General features: G+C 39.2%; 1 protein-coding gene across 4 annotated transcripts in view; it reads right to left on the bottom strand.

The window, feature by feature from the left end:
* Positions 1-14,525, bottom strand: part of furina (furin (paired basic amino acid cleaving enzyme) a) — a 101,342-nt gene extending 86,817 nt beyond the window's left edge. Inside the window, exons 1-2 of one of the 4 annotated variants that reach the window (XM_033623006.2) lie at positions 14,349-14,525; positions 5,642-5,966 (exon numbers count right to left, since the gene is read on the bottom strand). In XM_033623006.2, the coding sequence (XP_033478897.1) occupies positions 5,642-5,851 (210 nt within the window). In that variant the 5' untranslated portion in view covers positions 5,852-5,966; positions 14,349-14,525. Of the gene's footprint in view, positions 1-5,641; positions 5,967-10,522; positions 10,652-13,801; positions 13,939-14,348 lie in introns of those variants that run through there. The other 3 variants (XM_033624667.2, XM_033623804.2, XM_033625422.2) reach the window with 3 other exon arrangements.
* Positions 14,526-18,704: the final 4,179 nt, after the last annotated feature.

The raw sequence follows: 18,704 nt of genomic DNA, 5'->3' as shown, positions 1-18,704 counted from the left end.
ACACTACCCAGCCCCCTACAGAAAAAATTTGACTTTTTCATTGACTATATTAGAAACTGGAGAACTGTTGAACTAAACATCTGACTCAAAACAATTAATACCCAAGTAAATAAAACTGCAACTGAACATCAAACTTACCACAAAAAATCTAGGTGGGAGTAATTTCTATTTTTTGAGCTATTATTTTCCCCCAATTCAACCTGAGATTCTCAGGTACACAATAATATTACCACGACTTCATGTATGGAACCTCCATGCAAAACCTGTATTTCAACTATTTTTAAGTATATTGTGACCGATATTTGACAGGGCTGAAAAAATTAAATGTAATTTGAAACAAGGTGCTTTAGAGTGGAGTAATTCTGTATTTTCAAAAAAGTCAAAATTCTTTCTGCATGAAACATAAAAAAATGAGACTAGGTCAAAACCTAGTACATGGCTCAACTGTGTATGAAATCCTAAAGGGCTTTAACTTTGAAAAGGGAAGTGGTGGCATTCATTAGCCTCTTTTTCACAGCCTGTTCAAGGCAGCAATGTTGCACTGTTGTGCCGCCTCGTCCTTCTGTGTATATGGTACAATCACGACGTGAGGGGACAAATTTAAAAAGCAGCTGATAGCGGGTAGCAGCTAACTCAAAGAAGAAGAAGAACAGTGACTGTAAACGTCTGCAAAATGGGAATGCAGTGAGATTCTGGAATCGCGGCGGATGATGCCACTGACGTTTGGGTCTGTGTAAAAATGCAAAGGAGGGATAAATAAGGGACTTTGTAACAGCCTTATAAAGTGATCTCTGTGTAAAAAGGGCTAGTCACAGACTCATGGACTTAAACTCGCGCTCTTGCTTGGTACCACTGTTGCAGTCTAGCCATGAAATTCATGTAAATACAGCTTAAAATGGAGTGGGGCTGCATGATATGCAATAAATAAATAAATAATCATATTGCACTATTTTTACATACTGCAATTGCATTATGAGTCACAATTTTAGTGGCTAACATCAATTTTACATTTAATATTCATGCAAAAAATATATAAAATATAGACATACTGAGATTTCCATAATATTTCAATTAACTGTGCAGCCCTAAAATGAAGAACAAAGCTCTTAGACTCACTTGCACAGCAGAGGGAACCTGCTTTCTCTGGAGCTGCACTCACTGATCAGCTCGTTTTTGCTCCACTCAACACAACCCTCCCCTCCTCAGCTCTGGTCAGTGATGTATGTCCCTGCATGACTAGTGGAGGCTCTGAGCCACTGAGCACTATCTGAGCCAAGTCCCACTGGAAACGATAGTTTGTAAAACACCCTACCAATGCCAATTAACTGGTCAAAACAATACTGATCTCTAATACAATGTCGGAAAATGGTGGAAAATGCTTATCAGTTTTCCTTCTAAATGTCTTATTTTGTTCCAACAACAGTCCAAAATCAAAACATGTTTGTTTCATAATTGTAGAGGAATATAGAAACCACACAACATTCACATTTGAGAAGCTGGAACCAGAGAAAAGACTCAAATTGATGAATCAATTAGGGAAGTTGTTGCAAATTAGTCATCTGTCAATCAACTTATCAATTAATCAACTAACCGTTATAACAATGTTATAAGGTATCTAAACTGATGTACTTCTTTCATTTATCATTCTACTTTTGATTTCAACACTTCCGGAGACTCGTTAAGCTGAGGCATAACTTGCACATGCATAAAGTGGTTCTTCACTGTAACAACGAATAGGTATCTGTCTCATGAATTTCTGTTTGATACTTCAAACTGACTTTTTCATTTGGCACCAGCAGTCTAACACATGCACATTAACACATAGGTAGTGATTGGATGCCTTAGAAGCACAGGATGGTTTCTGTGGTTATTTCTACAGGACACATGCCGGGTCAGGTCAGGCTCCTTGGCGATGTGGTGGGTCGTAACGGGGGTTATTTTAACCAGCACAAGTATGTACACCAGCCTAGGAATCCAGCTTGTGAAGCAGGTTTAATAAGAAGAATTGAGTAAAAACCTGGAACATCTGTTTTTTCTTCATTCCATGTTTCACATTTGAGAGAGCTCAAGGCTTTACTCAGCATTTATCCAGCTAACTCTATTAAGCCTGCTTCGTGAGACAGGCCCCCTGCTCTGCCATTTTTCCATTTTAAATGCTGTGTCAAGACTTACTCATCAAGCTAGCTCTGGTCAAACACAACAGTCCATTTTCCTTGCCTCAAAATATCATAAAATGGGTTTTAAAGCAAGTTGCTGAGCGCAGCCAAAACGCACAACTCCTCGTTTCAGAGGCGCAGTTTTGTAAGTACATGGGTGTAACTGCTTTGCCTGGAGTCCTCGCTGTCTGTGGGCAATACATAGTTTAAGGATTTAAGTGTGTAGGATTACTCATTAGTCTGCATGCTGTGATTCACAGCACAAATAACATTCCTGGTCATGACCAATAAGACCATATGGTGCAAAGGGGAACACAGTTCCCTGGAAAAGTGCTGAGGCTATGGAAATCAAACATGTGCGTGGTGAGCTACTTGTTGCTGTCTTTAAGGACCCACTTTCTTACTTTACACTTTGTACATAAACCTCATTTAGTGCAGTGTCACACCTACTGTGATTATGTCTGAAAATCTAAAAGGTACACTGTGCAATCTGCAAATTACAGCTTTATGACTTCAATGCATTTCCTCTACAAACAAGCAGGGAGGAACAGATGTCACTTGTTGAAAATAAAATGATGTTTGGAGTCACTGATCATGAATCATCAGAAAGTACAAAATAGGTGCTTAGGTTTAAAGACTTTAAAGAGGAGCTACACACATTTTCAGAATACATACATGTTATTCTTATGGTCTAAGACAGTCCAAAAATAGTAGTAAACATGAACCACTCTCTTCCATATACAAAAGGTAGAGTGCCAAAACTCAAATGTGTGATGTCACAGGGTGTAAAGTCTGGAGCTGCTCCACTGACAAAGAATTGGGAAAGATGTTATAGATGACACTGAGAGCACCCAGGGGAATGTTCTGAGTATATGGGTACATTTTCTGTTTCAGAGCTGAGAACACTAAAATAAAATAAAGCTCATTTGGGTATAAAAAAAGAAAAACATTCTGTGGGTCCACAAAATCAGGATCCCATTTACTGTCAATGGAGCAGCTTCAGACTTTACACCCTATGACATCACAAGTTTGAGACTTTCTTCTCAGGTTTCTGGTTTTGAGAGAGAGTAACTCATGTTCACAAATATTGGTTAAACTTTCCCACGCCATGGAAATAACATACTGAAATTCTGAATTTGGGTGGTTTCCTCTTTTAGAAGTTACTCTCAAGAGTTTGTGGTTGAAGGAAAAATCAGCAGTAGAGTTACAGTTTTGCTTTTCTTCCCAGTAAGTAAAAAGTAAGTATATTCAGCAACACAACAGATATGCATTGCCAAAAATGTTGTTATAAAAAGCAAAAACCAAAAAATCTTACATGATAACTTGATTTTGCACTGAGGTCAAAAAGGCAGTGATAAAAAGAGGAACGCGATACTGAAACACACAGGAAATATTTATCTGTACATCTTTCCCGCACCTCATGTGCCTGAAAAGCTATGGGCTTTATAAGATTTTAATAATTGAAATCTTTTTCAAGATGGAAGCAGCAACTGATTGAAACTTATGTAAGATCAGTCCAAGTCTTGTCAGTCAGGAGATGAAATCACACAGTGTGTGGTGCTCTGGAATTTTAATCGTTTTGATCCAGTCGCTGTCAGTTTGTTTAAGATTAGTTGAAATATGCCTGAACTGTACAATTTCTAAACAGAGAAATAAGGTGCTGTGCATTGAGGGAGAAGGTGATTTTTTTTAAGTCCAGGTCATCCAGTTTTAGCGTACACCCACGACTCAACTACAGTTCACCTCACTCATCCAAAGTTGACTCGCCTAAACCGCTCTCTCTGCCAAGTTTACATTACAGTCCCTGTTGGCCATGTCTCTCTATCCACCGCTTCACACAAAGCTGGCATTTTCATCTGTTTCTTTTTGGCTTTTATATGCAAATTTCAGGATAAATGTGCAAGGAAATAGTTTTTTTGACAGACGTCCACTAATGTTTCCGTCCATTCTCATGTCGGAATTCTTACTCACACAAGAAGTGGGGGCACAGTTCCTCAAGTTCTAATCTTACAATACATACTGTTCAATTTTTTTTCCATTACTCATACTCAATGGCTGAACACTACCCCCGTCATTGGCAAGATTTTCCATCATTTATGACAGAACACTTTCCCATCATTAACGACATGTTCCAGCAATCCTTTCTGCACTGTTATCAGACAGGGGGCGCTGTTACGGCTCTTGTCAAATAGTATAGCAGTTCCGAATCCAAAAACAAGCCAACAGGAAGTTCTGCAGTCAACCATAAAGACAAGGACAGAGTTCACGCAAAAGTAACACTGGTGCCAAAGATGCTGCAGAAAGTGAATCGCACACCAGCTACTGAGAAAACAATCCCTGTGCCCACAAACAGATATACAGTTATGTTAGCCTTGGAGTTGCTGATGGACTCAGACTCTGTTAATTCATGTTTTGATCAACATTCTGAATCTGATGTGGATGACGTAACTAAGAAAGTAGCAAGTCTGGTTAGGTCGAATCAGGATCACCATGCTAGTGACAGTGACACACAAAGACACGACAATCACAAAGGCGACGGAGACGATGGTGTGAAATTTGTTGCTTAGGGAGATGTTTCACTATGGTGAGGTTTGTGGTGCCCCCAACATTTTGGTGAGGGTTCAACTACGATTCAAACTGAATATTATTTTAAGTATCATTTTTATTTATTTTACACAATTAAAGTTGGCAGTATGGAAGTGACAAATCAGAAATGTAAAAATGATATTAGCTCTTAGATCTGCATTCTTTCTCAGAGCTTTAGACTATTGTAATAGCTGGGTTATAACCATACAACAAGGATGGGAAAAAATCCATTGTTGTATGTTTGATCAGTGCAAACACCACTGCCACAAAACAATATATACACAGCTGAATGAGCTGTAAAAGATCCTTTTTATGACTGTGACACGATGTTAAGTACCAGGTGGTCACATCACACACTGCAGTCACACAGTAGGTTAAATGTTGGCATACACTGAAACTGATTAATCAGAGAAATAAGATCTGGAATTATTAATACTTTTAAATACAAGAGTCTAGTGTTTTGTCTTTGGATGTAAAAATGGAAAGCAACAATACACAGTGGGAAAAAGCGAGGACATACTCCTACTGCACTATGCTCTCTGACAGCTGAGCCAACACAAATACCCAATAAAATGTACTTAAAATTGAAAATGAATAATCATAAATGACTCACATCTGGACATTGATGGGATATAATAACACCTAAATGAACAAGTCAGATGTAAGACAAACGGCGAGGGCCCACTGTGTGTAACAGCAGCAAGCTAACTTGCTTCTGTGCAACCTTTCAGGAGGCTGATTCATCCTATATTTGCCAAGTTGAAATGTAGTGGGTTTTCTTTTCACATATGGCCCCTGTATTACCCGCGGTCAGAAATGCTTCAGTTATTTGACTTTCTCATTATATCTAAACATTACACCACTGCAAAATGCAGGTAAAAATGCAGCTTATTACTCACATGTCCGTGGTTAATGAACCCATGTTTATAGGCAATTTGATCAGCTTCCTCGGGACCTCCAGGTATGCGGACAGCCCATGTGTTGGTGTAGACCTTCTCACCCAGTGCCGGTTCCAGCCCAGAAACCAGCAGGACCAACAGAGGCCCGAGTAGCAACTCCAGCAGCCTGAGCCTGCGGCCTACAGAGGGACCTGGAGGGCCAGAAGCCATGGGTTCTCCTAGTGCAGCACGGTCTCTGAGCACAGCGCCTCTCCTTCAGGCCGGGGCTGCCCACGGTACATGCAGGTGTATGGAGAGACAAAGAAGGGGGGCAGTCACAGCTCACCTGACATGAAAGAAGAAAACAATGCAAGTTTACACATCTGCAAAGTTCAGAAAGCCTTGTGAAGACTGTATAACCTAAAGACTATTCACAAGTGGCTAAAGAAAAACACTTGGTCTAAATTTGAGATTTTCAGGGCTCAACACTAACTTTCAAAAGTGGTTTCCAGGCTGGCAACCATGCATCATTTGTTGGCTGCTGAAACAAAAAATATAGCTACCATTTTTAGTCACCTTATATGTAGTTATACATCAGCTTTAAATGGAAGGGTGACCAAAAAGAATGTTATAAAGCCAAACTACATTGAGAGATTCAGCCAGAGACTTTGAGATCAACTCTTAATTTTGTTGACAGCCTTGTGTTAATTGGGGGAGTAATAGGGAGGTGGAGCTATAGGGGCACTCCAGCTGTGTTTTTTTGACAACACTACGAGACATATCAAATTAAACAGAACAGTTTGTTAAAGTACAAGAAATATCACACTGCACTTTGCAGTACATTTAATTTCAGCCCAACTTTTAAAAAAAACAACTTAAAAACCATTTGTTTATCTGAGTTGGTGTGATGCTGTCTCTGTAGGAGATGACAGCGCCGTCAGGTTAACAATAGCTCAGCCAGTTGTTCTGCAATCTGACAGCTGACAACAAGCATCCCAGAAACAAACATCATGTTGTTTACTAAGTTAACTTCACAAACACAGTGTCCCGGCTAGCTAACATCATTTACCTCCTGCATGTCTGAAAAATCAGGATCTCTTAAAAAGTTACAGAATGTATCCGAGGATAATATGTAGTCTTAAAAAGTTTTAGAAGGATCTTCTGTTTGGCGGCATGAATCTTGTAAATGGCGGTGTTTATCAGTCTGTCAACGGGTGTCCCAGCTCTTGCAGCCTCCACCTATTTATCACCTATTATGTCTATTCTTCATGTTCAAAAGTGGCTGCCATCAGTGTCAATCAAAGACCAATTTTTCAACATGGTTGCCAATGGCAACGTGGCAAAGGTTACTATGGAGCCCTGGTTTTGTTCTTCCTTTATAATTCCTTCAGGGCTCAAGGAATAAGGATCAGAAACAGGAACAGAGGAAAAAACCTGGTGTGAAAGTTTTCAAATTCTAAAATGTGCTGTAACTGAATGCAGATAGGTCAAACAAAGACTAAACACATTAAATAATATATGAATCTGTTTGTTCACAAGGAAGAGCAGCCATCTCAACAGCAGTTTGGGCCAGATGTCCTGCAGCCCAGCTAAGTACAGGCATTTGATAATCCCACAGGAAGTAGTGAGCGGGACGCCAAGGCCAGGCCTGATGTTGTGGTCAGGCTCACAGCAGCAAATTTGGGCATTTACACTCCCGTGGGAGGATACGGTAGATGAAGCTTACGAAAGGAAAATGCTTAGGTGTGCTGGGATGCCAGCAGAGGTGGAGGAGTATGGTTGGAAAAGCCAGGCTACACCCTGGATGCTGAGGGATCACAGCACAGTTGGTCTCACTATGAGGTGAAGTAGCCACTCGAGGGTGGAGTTTAAATACCTGAGGCAGCCGGCAGTGGCTGCGGCCAAGGAGAGAACATACACACTTGAAGTGTCAGAGAAAAAGGCTTGACTACAGCCCACAACACACTGATCCGAGTGTGGGTATTTCATTGTAGTGTGCTGACTCATATGTTATCACTAAGACATTAAAAAAACAAAAACATCTTTAAAAAAAACACAAAAAAAACCAATCTTGAATAAGACAAAGTAATATATCATATGACAGTATAGCTACAGTAGCCAGAGCTCATGGTGTAATGTTGCAGATACAGTTTTGCCTCTAAGCTGTTGTTTCAAGCCAGAAGGGTCAGCTGCTCCTTCAGTCTATTGAGATCATTATCCAAAGTGCTAACTCTATTGTAACCCCTGAGCTGACTGGGCCGCACTGAATACAGAGCTCCTATTCTGTGTTTCCTACTGTATGCAGCCACATTTGTTCTCCTCATTCAAATCCACTGTGGTTCAGGGTGTGTTGTCTATTTGCAAGTGTTAAAGCCTCCTATAAATCAATCCCTCTCCTGTGTTGGCCATCTGATAAACAGAATACATAAATCTAACTCACTGTGCCATTATACCACACTTCATATGAACTAACAAGTGTCTTAAATTTGCCCTGAACAGTTTGTTGTGAAGCCAGAATGATGTGTTTAGAGGTAGCTGGGACATTCATCATTATAACTTAATTATTAATTTCGCATGCATTTTATAATTGGACCAAATTTATTCACTTGGACCCCAATACATTCATGAACCTTTTCATATGCGCTTCTGTTTTTCTCTCAGCTGTATACAATTACCATAAGGCCACTTCGAAATCATATTATACTTTGTTAAATGTTCCTGTATAACATATATAAGCAGATTTGTTTGATTTCATTACACATTTATGGTAGGTAGGGATGCACATATTGTGAAATTCTGGGCCGATACCATTGTTTAAAATAACAATTGACAATTTCTTTTGTTTGTTTGTTTGTTAATTTTATATTTGCTGTTACTTATTACCTCTTTAGAGCCAGAGAAACATAGAAATCTACATTTTGAAAAGACAGCTGACCTGTTTTAAAGCCATTCACTTCATTACACTATCTCTGAATGAGCACAAATTCAATTATACACATTTATAAAACATTTAATTCAACCTTCTTTCACATGAAAAACACCTTTTATTACTGCTTCAAAAGGCTTTTACTACATTTACATCATAATTCCCTCTCTGATATCTACTTTATGTTGTAAATTTCTCTGACAAGATTACATCTGAACACATCACAACAACACTATAATTTACCTTGCCATATAATCATTTCTACCAAACAGAGCTTAAAACACATCATAATGTACCTCAGCGATTAGTTCAAGCTACCAGCTGCTAACAGCTAATGTTAACAAGCTCTCCTTCTGCCGATTTCAACATGGATTTGCTGTTCACAATATATCGGAGAAACAACAGGTGCATCCCCTGATGGGTCAATAGTGAGTTTACTGCGTCTCTTCATCTCAACAGCATCCCGGAGAAGATCCCTGTTCATCTCAAACGTGTTTTCTGTTGTCTCTGGGATGACGGGACTCTCCACCTCCCTACGCTCGTATTTTAAGTAAAATTAATTTGCCAAAAGAGACAAATACATAATAAACAAAATTAATCTGACTGATGGTATTTTTTTTCAGAATTTCTTTAAATATTGTAATAATATAATTATCATAAACTCTTTGGGCCACCATGACTGCGCAGTGACAATTTACAAGTATTTGAACTACATGTACAACTTCAGATAGATGCTTTATTTGTTGGAGAGGTGTTACTCTTCTTTGTACATTTACAATTAATTAACAACTAATGTGGTTAAAAACCAGCATTTTTTGACACTGTGCTTTGATAAAAATGTTCATTAATTCAAGTGTACTGAAAAAGCAACAGTTCAGTCACAGATGATTCATTAATTTGGTATAAATGGCTTTAACGGAAAAATTACTCTTGCTGCTGTAAAAATCCCTTTGGTGGCTGATTTTCCCATCTGGCTGGTTCCTCGGGAGTTTTTTTAGGAGCTCCCTAGATGATAACACATCTTCTTTTGCATCGATGTCAAAACAAATACAGCTCCTGTAAATCCTCTCTCACTTGTTTTAATTACATTTATTGTGCTGGTATTATATTTCTCTCATCTATACATGTTTATCTGAGAAAACCCTCAGATTTGTATTATAAAAGAAGCCCTGTTGGTTCAGTGGCAATTCAGATCAATATTTAAATCCCTCTGCAAGGAGGTGACACATGTGTGGAGCTGAGAGATATATTAGGAGCTGTAAAGTGAAAAAGACATGATTTTAAACTGCTGAAACACTTGACGGCCAGCTTACTTTAACAGCCAGTAACAAGTAAATGTCTACAGGGTTAAGACAGACTCGGTTCAACGTGCTGTGAAGCCACAGGTAACTGTATCATTAGCAACCAGCAAGATAGTTTACAGGCCAGCCTGGCTGTTGAGTCAGTACAACAAGCTGCTAATCCGTGCCAGGCATTTCAACAGGAGATGTTCCATTTCATAAATATCTGGATAACAGCTAAGTGCAAAACAGAGACTACTATATATAAAACAAGCACCATGTGTATCACACCACGCAGAACAAATTGGGCGCCGTAAGTGTCTCTCAAAGTAGAACTGTTTTTAATGTGCCAACCTTCAGTAGCACCCAAATCCCTCCGCCACCACCTATTTAATTCTTCCTTCCTGCTCAGCTAAGCCTATTTAAACACATAAACACACACAAATCAGCCTAAATTAGACTAAGTAGCAAGGATCCACACCCAAGATTAATTACATGTTGACATTTTGTATCATCTGCTCGGTTCCTACTGAAATTGAAGACAAACAAAAAGTGCTTCCTGGTTATTAAAGCCAACATTTGCTTAGATATTTATTGGATTTAAATTAATCAACATTTCAAAATATAGCATACGATTAAAATAAGCTAACAAGAAAAATAAGGAAAGTGGGAGATAATTCTGGTGGCATGACTCACTCAACTTTGTCCTTTGTCCTTTGATGCAACAGGTACACAGAGTGTCAGTGTTTTCAGACCTCTGTTTGATTTCCAGACACATGCTGACATTTAAGCACAGACACCTGTGACCTCATCTGGGCGATCAACCACTCAGTTTCTGTAACGTCAGCGGGTAAACCACACGCCTGACGCAACAATGCTCAGCTACTTTACTGTTCGCGAGGGACAAAGGAGAAGCTGACCGTCACGCTGTGAGTGGTCTTTAGTGGTACCACAGTAAATGATACCATATGCTAGACTGTGATAACAGAGGTTATAACAGAAAAAAATAACACTACACCAAATTATAATTAGCCAAGTATCATTAAACCCAAAAGGATAATACCAGCCTCATTACCGAACTCATCAGAACGCTTTAAAAAGGAAACAGTTTACACCTCATCAGTTTATTATTTACATTTTAATGAGATAAAAATGAACTCAAATGCGTTTAACCCATATGACCCTCTTCTCACACTCAAATATCTTGTAATTACTGCCGCTTCCCTCATTGTGACACACATGAAAACAATATCTCAGCGTAGGAAGGCTCAGATAGCCCACAGAGAATTTGGAAATGAGCTGTGTGTGAGTGGCAAACTGATGAATTGACAGCAATAATAATAATATTTGGTTAATTCAATATGTCATTAACAAGACTCAGAATCACATTGCATTTGCAGCTGAATCGTGCAAAACATTTGTGAACCTCAGTTTCTAAATCGTGTTAAGCAAAGGGAATGCTCATGGCAGATCGCCAGTATAAAACTGGGTTTTCCACTACAGCACCAACATCATCACCTGTACATAGTGAGTACGTGTTACACAGGCAGCAGACTACTCTATCTATCTGCAAACGCCTTAATTCCTCTGGTTCAGTGTTACACTATGTGGCAGTATTCCATTATCACTACCTTTAATTACAAAAACCTTTTTTAAAGGAAATCACAGGAGTGTATTTGGGCTAACACTTCACAAAGGTTCTATCTTACAAAGTAGAGTCTTTGGTGTAATTACCAGCAGCAATACAACACTGAGATCACAAAGAATGCTTTTGATAGTTTGGTCTTCTTGTTTCCAGATTCAGTTTCTCATGTTTGCCCTCAAAATTGTGCTTAAGATTGCATCTGAATCTGTGTTTAAATAAATAACATCTTATAAATCTGCATCACAACAAGAGTAGGGTCTTAAAGGTCTAGTGAGTAGGGTTTAGCAGCATCTAACGGAGAGGTTGAATAATTAAAACTTCTCCTGTGCCAAGCGTGTACTGGCACTACAGTGGCTAACACAAAAACACAAAGGGCCCAGTGTTTGGTTTGTCCTTTCAGGGCTACTGTAGACTAACATGGCAGACCTGTGGATGAGGACCCACTCTGTATGTAGCTATAAACGGCTCTTTCTAAGGTAACAAAAGCACATCAATTTTTAGTTTCAGGTGATTATGCACTAATAAAAACATAGATTTTAATATTATATAAAATTTCTGCCAATAGATGCTCCTAAAACCTACACACTTGACCTTTAAAGAAAACGTTATGAATCTTAACCATGTTGCCTGGTATTCTCACACAATCTACATGTTTGCTCTGTGCACAGATTGAAATTAGAAAGTAGCCTGGACGATATTTGGAACAGTGAGAGTGAGTGGCTTTAGCTTTGGATTCTGTCCTCTACACTGCTGTGAGTATTTTAGATGTTGAAGTTGAGTGAACGAATAAAGATTTATACTTTAATGTCTTCTTAAAGGGCGTTAACATGTAATATACAAGCTTTGTGCAAACAGGAACACAAACAATGTTATTTGCATAAGGCTCTTTGTGGACATTAAATGAAGCCTCTGGATGACACACAGAGAGCAGGAGTCTTGATATTTTAACATTTCCATTTAAGCACTTCCATAGAAACTGCTACTGAATCAGATTCAATGTGTTGTAATTTGAAATATTGACCAAAAAGTGGCACTGATGAGATCATACACAGGAGCACAATAGTGAAAATGGACACCTCTGGAGAATAAGGACTGTATAAAACCAGATCCTGTCATTATTCTGGATGGTGTTGAGAAGCAGCAAAACACCTTTGTGTTTCAACTAACACCTCCTTCGCCACATTATTTCCCCTCCTAAACTTTAATAACAGGAGCGGATTTCTACCTCTCTCTCCGATGGTGTAACATTTCACCATTTCTTTTTATTTAATGAAAATGTATACCTGCTGCTTAGTTTCAGTGTTTTAAAAGTATTCAACCATGTCCGAACATGCCATCATCACACAGTGTAGCTGTTCACAAAGTACTGAAGGTGGTTTGCGATCATTCTGTGAGTAAGTCTTAGTCTTATGATGGGAGTTTGCAAATGTAAAACCCATTTGAGGTTTAATGGGTTGAGCTCAGCAAGCCTAATTAAAGTACTTGCAAACCAAAAGAAAAAGAAAGAAGCCTCTGTTGCCTGTTCTTCTTTGTTTCTGGTACATTTATTTACATTGTCTATCTACTTTTTTAGACCTCCTGCAGAAATGGCCAGCAGTAATGCATAATACAAACACATACAGTTAACTCCAGAGTTTTCACCAGACACCACTGCAACATCTCATCACACTGTAGAAGCGAGCTGCCTGGCATGTCAGAACAATGTGCATTGTGTGTTTGAGGTGCCTTAGTGTCATTTGGCACATGTAACTGCATGCAAGGGGCTGCACAACCTTGTTTTAGAGTTGATCCATACTGATGGGCAGCTCAGTATTGCCTCAGTGGACAGTGTTGCACAAACAGCACATGGAGGTCAGCTTACATAAAGAAGAACATTTATTTCTACAGTAGTGACACTAAATAAAGCTGAAGATTAGTTACACATGTGAAAATAACGTTAGTATTTATATCAATGCAGGTTATGTTTCATCAGATCACAGTACACAACACCACAGCACGGCAGCCCCGTCTTACCCAACAACATCAGCTGTGTTTTGCATTGATTAGTCCAAATGTCAAAGTTCAGTCCCGACGGAGTCTGTAGCTTCCATTATGGCTATGTCAGAGCATACCACTAAAACTAAAGTAAAAGTTTCCTTAGAGCTGCGTCACATAAAAGGAGGTTGTTGTTGGGGAGCAGATTAACTGCATTAACAGTTGAGGAAGGAAGAAAACTTCTCTCGCCCTGGCCTGTAACGCCAAACACTGTAATGTCTCTGAGCTCAAGTTAAGAGGTTTAAATGCATCAGCTGATGAGAGTAACGCGGTGGGCTTGCAGTCGGTTGACTCACCTCACGCGTGAAGTCCGTGACAACAACACGTAGTCATAATTTGGCTCGGAGCGGCGGCTGGAGCTGATCGGATGATGACTCCTCCGCTTGACAAATATGTCTGAAACTGTACCGCGCCGTGATTAACGTAAACTTGACACCGCGGTAGGCTGACCTGCTCCTTCTCACAGGTGCCTCCCCTTTTCCTCTCCTCTCTCATCCACCCCTGACGAACATTTCCGACCTCACATTTTACTACCGACCGAGCAGTGTGGAACACGAACAACACGTTTTTTTTTCTTCGCAGGAACAACCACAGAAAACCGGACGCAGCGCAGTCGACGTCACCTCGGCGTGAGTGTGTATGTGTGTGTGAGAGATCCCCCCCTTCGCGAACCGACACACACACAAACTGACAGCAACCGGGATCAATAAGACAACATGCCGTCCTGCGCTGTCCGGTGTCAGGGTCCCGGTGGTACCAGAGGCAAACTCGCCGAGCACGCAGCCCAAACAAGTAAAAATACCAGCGCGAGCCCACAGGAAACTTACAATCCGCTCAACTTACCAGCTTCCTTTTACATCCTGCTCGACCCGGCGGGTTGTTGGCTCTCACCGCGGTGTTAGAACCGACGACGGATCGGTGAAGCGACTGAAAAATTGATAAGAGAGAATTGCTGGTTATAAATAGTCATGATACCCCTCTGGTGTACCGCTGAGTGGTCCGTACAAGCCCCAGGAAATACGTCACGGCCGTGGACGAAGTAGAGACGTTAGAGCAACACCTACTTAGCAGCCAGCAGCGCTGCGACACCCCCACCTGCTGGTCCACAGCGGAATTGCACCCTGATCCTCATAGTGAGGCTGACAGCTGCCACACAAGCTATTTACTGAGATGGATGGAGACACCTCAGAGTGAACAGAGTAACACTTAAAACCATACAACCATGAAACTCCCCCCGTTTATTACTAACAAAAAAAGTTTTTATATTAAAAGTTTTTTTTATTGTACGTTTGAATATGCATTTAATGCATTATCTAGATAGATAGATATATAGATAGATAGATAGATAGATGTACTTTATTGATCCCGAATTAGAAAAATTATTTTGTTGCAGCAGCAGACTAAAATTAAAAGCAGTAAACACACAGTAATACACATACCGCACTAGAGAGACAAATATCGATCAATAGAAAATGTATAAAGAAAACCATAGCATACTCTATATAGGATAAGATATATATCTATAAAATATCTATAGAATACACAGTGTAAGAATACACTATAATACACTCTTAATATACTAAAATATTAAATATATCCATAGGATAACATGTATACGCATAGTTTGTGTGTACATACATGGTTTGACAAAGCATAACATATATGTCATGTTTGGATAAGGATATAAAGATGAGATTACTTTTTGACTTAGGTATATATATGAATTTTTATTTTTGTAATTATTTATATCTCGCTGTAAGACAAATATAATTGGTAATTAATTTAATATATTACAATAGGTCTAGGAGAATTAATTATTGTACAGCTTTATACTGATGGGGAGCTACATATTTGAGTATTGTTAATTTATGGAGAAGGGGTGGAAATAAATAAGGTTGTACTTCCTCCCACTCCTTTTTGGACATGTAAATCAAATCATTATATGTTGTTTTCAGTTTTAATGCTTCCTTCAGTATGTCTGTTAATCACTGCATGATTATTTTGTTTATTTGCTACTTACATGTTCAAAATAAACCACTACTAACTAACTAACTAACTAACTACTACCAGTACACATAAAACAAATGTGCAAATTCTTTTAAGTTATTGTTTTTTCTGAATGCATCTATCTCAGAATACATATTCATCTAATTAAATATATACTGATTTTTGTATATTTCTAGAACAACAATCTGTATATTGGATAAAGCCTGGATCAAAATTCTTGTTTCACATTTTTGTCATATCAGAGTCAAATGTTCTTACAGACGGGGTTTTGGATATCTCTTTTTATTACTCCATAAATCAGAAACTACTGTCAACAGCCATAAAAAAAAATCCATTTTCCCCATGTTTTCAGGAATAAAATGTTTCATAAATCAGACTAGGAATGCCAAATGAATGAACCCCTTTGTGCAAAACCTTCAGAATATAGATAGGCATTAAACTGGAAAGTTATATATATGGAAGTGCTACTGAAGTTGAACGTATCAGAGCAACTCCTTCTGAGATGTCAAATGTAAAATTCTATGCATTTTTAGACAAAAAATAAGACACTAGGGTAAAAATTTAAACTAATTATTAAAAATTGAAAATTTCACCTGGGGTGTTCTGCCATTTAAACCATGCCTGGTGTAATGTCAAGAAGTGCCATCTTCCCTGAGAGCATTGTTGTTGCTGCTACACACACAATAAATGAACATCTTTCCTAAGGTCAGAATAGCCTGTTTGGAGGCCCCCAGGCAAAATTAGCTGCTGGACACCTACTGACCTCCAGACATTCATGCCACCCACTGTGCAGTGTGTGTGTGTGTGTGTGTGTGTGCCCTGTCACCTCCAAGTTATCACCGAGCACAATGCAGACTATAAACAGCAGCTTCATCATTTATTTACCCTGACCCATCCAGTGGCCTACTCCTACACTGGAATAACACTATCTGGTCCCAGGTTTCCTGTGTGTCAGACAGTTTGTGATAATTTGATTGAAGCTAACTCCCCTTCTCTATGATCTCTCTACTGGCCCTAACAATGTAAGGGCATAAAGTTAGAAACGTAAACAGTAAAAAGAAAACAAAATAAATGAAGAAATATGCACCATGTGAGCACAATACCTACTAAAATGATACGATATGATATTATGATCAGCATTACATATTCACATGGCCACAAAATACACTACACTCCTGCCTTTGTTAATATTGTACTTTAGAGGGTTAGATTCTTTAACAAATGTGCAATGAATTAAATAAACAAAAGAAAAAAACAATTGACATGCAGTTGACCTGAGGCTCTTGGAGCCCCTTGGGGTGTGATGCCTCGGGGCAGCAGCTTGCTTTGCCTGGTTGAAATTCTGGCCTCTTTCCTTCTACATCCTCCTATATTAAGCTGAATCCACCTGTAGTCTCTAGATCTCATTTAGAAACCTTGAGCTACAGTATAATATAAACCCCTGGTTCCCAACCTGGGGGTCCCCACCCCCACCTAGGGTCGCCAGAGCCTCACAGGGGGCTGGTAAGGCCTTCTTGAAGAGAACTTTTCAAAAACATACAGTAGACCTATGTGTCCCAGCATTTCATTTATTCCTGTGAAGAAAACTAAAATAAATTCATTCATTCATTTATTTCCCGTAACCGCTTCTCCTGGTGTCTATGATGAGAAACTGTATTGCATAAAATTCTACTTCTTGGAAACATTATTTGAATGCTTGTTAGATGGACAACAACAGTAAATATTGATCAACAGTAAAGATAACTATAGTTCAGTGACTCATTGAACTCATTCATTCATTCATTCATTTTCCATCACCGCTTATCCTGTTAGGGGTCACGGGGGGCCTGGAGCCTATCCCAGCTGACACTGGGTGAGGGGGGGGTACACCCTGGACAGGTCGCCAACTTATCACAGGGCTGACACATAGAGACTAACAACCATTCACACTCACATTCACACCTACAGCCAATTTAGAGTCACCAGTTAACCTACATATTTTTGGACAGTTGGAGGAAGCCGGAGTACCCAGAGAAAACCCATGGTGACACGGGGAGAACATGCAAACTCCACATGAGTAGATGCCCCCCACCCTGGGTTCAAACCAGGAGCCAAAAAAGAAGGAAAGTGTCCGCACACTGAGTTTAAGCTCCCACTTTTATTTGGCTCAAAGCTTTTTGATTTCACCTGTTTGTCCTGCACCTGGTACCTAATACGGTATTTGGATGTGCGCACAGCCCTTGGCAACAATGCCAACCACTGCACCACTGTTGCGTATTTGCTTTTAAAGTTTAAGAAATTTTAACCTACAAACATCTCACATGATAAGGACGCAGTTAAGACCTGAACACAAGTTATATTCAGAGCCTTCAGTCTCTGCTAAACAGCCACGTCCGGTGTCTGAAAGAGTGAAAACAGTTAAAACAACCAAAGAGGTAAGAAAATCCTAAAAATATCAGGAAAACCCCTCTGATGAAATATTAACAGGACGTAATTTGCTCCAAACTAATTTAATGGCTCATTTTATGCAAATTTCTTGCAGTTATTGTGTTCATTATTGAGATGAATTGTACAGTTTATCAGTTGTTATGTGCTGTTATTGTTATGGATTGAATATAATGTGAAATATCCATCAAACATATCACTCAGCCAGTGGTTGTCAGTTTACTCAATGATAGAAAAGGGGTTTAGACCAAAGTCTGTCAGCATCCTGTAAGTGGGTGCATTTAAATTCTGTTTAACTGTTCAAGTAGTTTTCTGAATTATTAAAACATATAAATACACTTGAATATAACAAACAGTTTCCTCGCTGCCTTGACATTGTAACTTGACTTGTGCTTCTACTGAACAGCCAGGTCAGCGATAATTTGCTGTATTGCTCCGAACATCAAAAATCCTGGGAGCTTAAAAGTTTCACTCTGTAGTTAACCACTTCAGTATTACCATCACACAGGATGACTATAGTTTTTGCATTTTACTCTCATCTGGGATGCAGTGCCATGCTCGAGAAATGAAAAATACCTGCATGCAGCAGTATTTGGAGGGATTAGTGGATCCTCAGATTTACAGATACAGCAGGCCAGTCAATAAATGAGTCTGACCACTTACTGTTGCATCTTTTATGCCAACAAGTAAAAAACACACATTATCTCAGTGTTATTCACTTGAATATAACACATATAATCTCTTATAAAAGTTTAAAGAGTCTTTGAT

This window comes from Epinephelus lanceolatus, chromosome 2 (assembly GCF_041903045.1).
Source record: "Epinephelus lanceolatus isolate andai-2023 chromosome 2, ASM4190304v1, whole genome shotgun sequence".
Taxonomy (NCBI): domain Eukaryota; kingdom Metazoa; phylum Chordata; class Actinopteri; order Perciformes; family Serranidae; genus Epinephelus; species Epinephelus lanceolatus.
The sequence above is the reverse complement of the archived record's forward strand: the minus strand, read 5'-3'. Positions and strand labels throughout refer to the sequence as shown.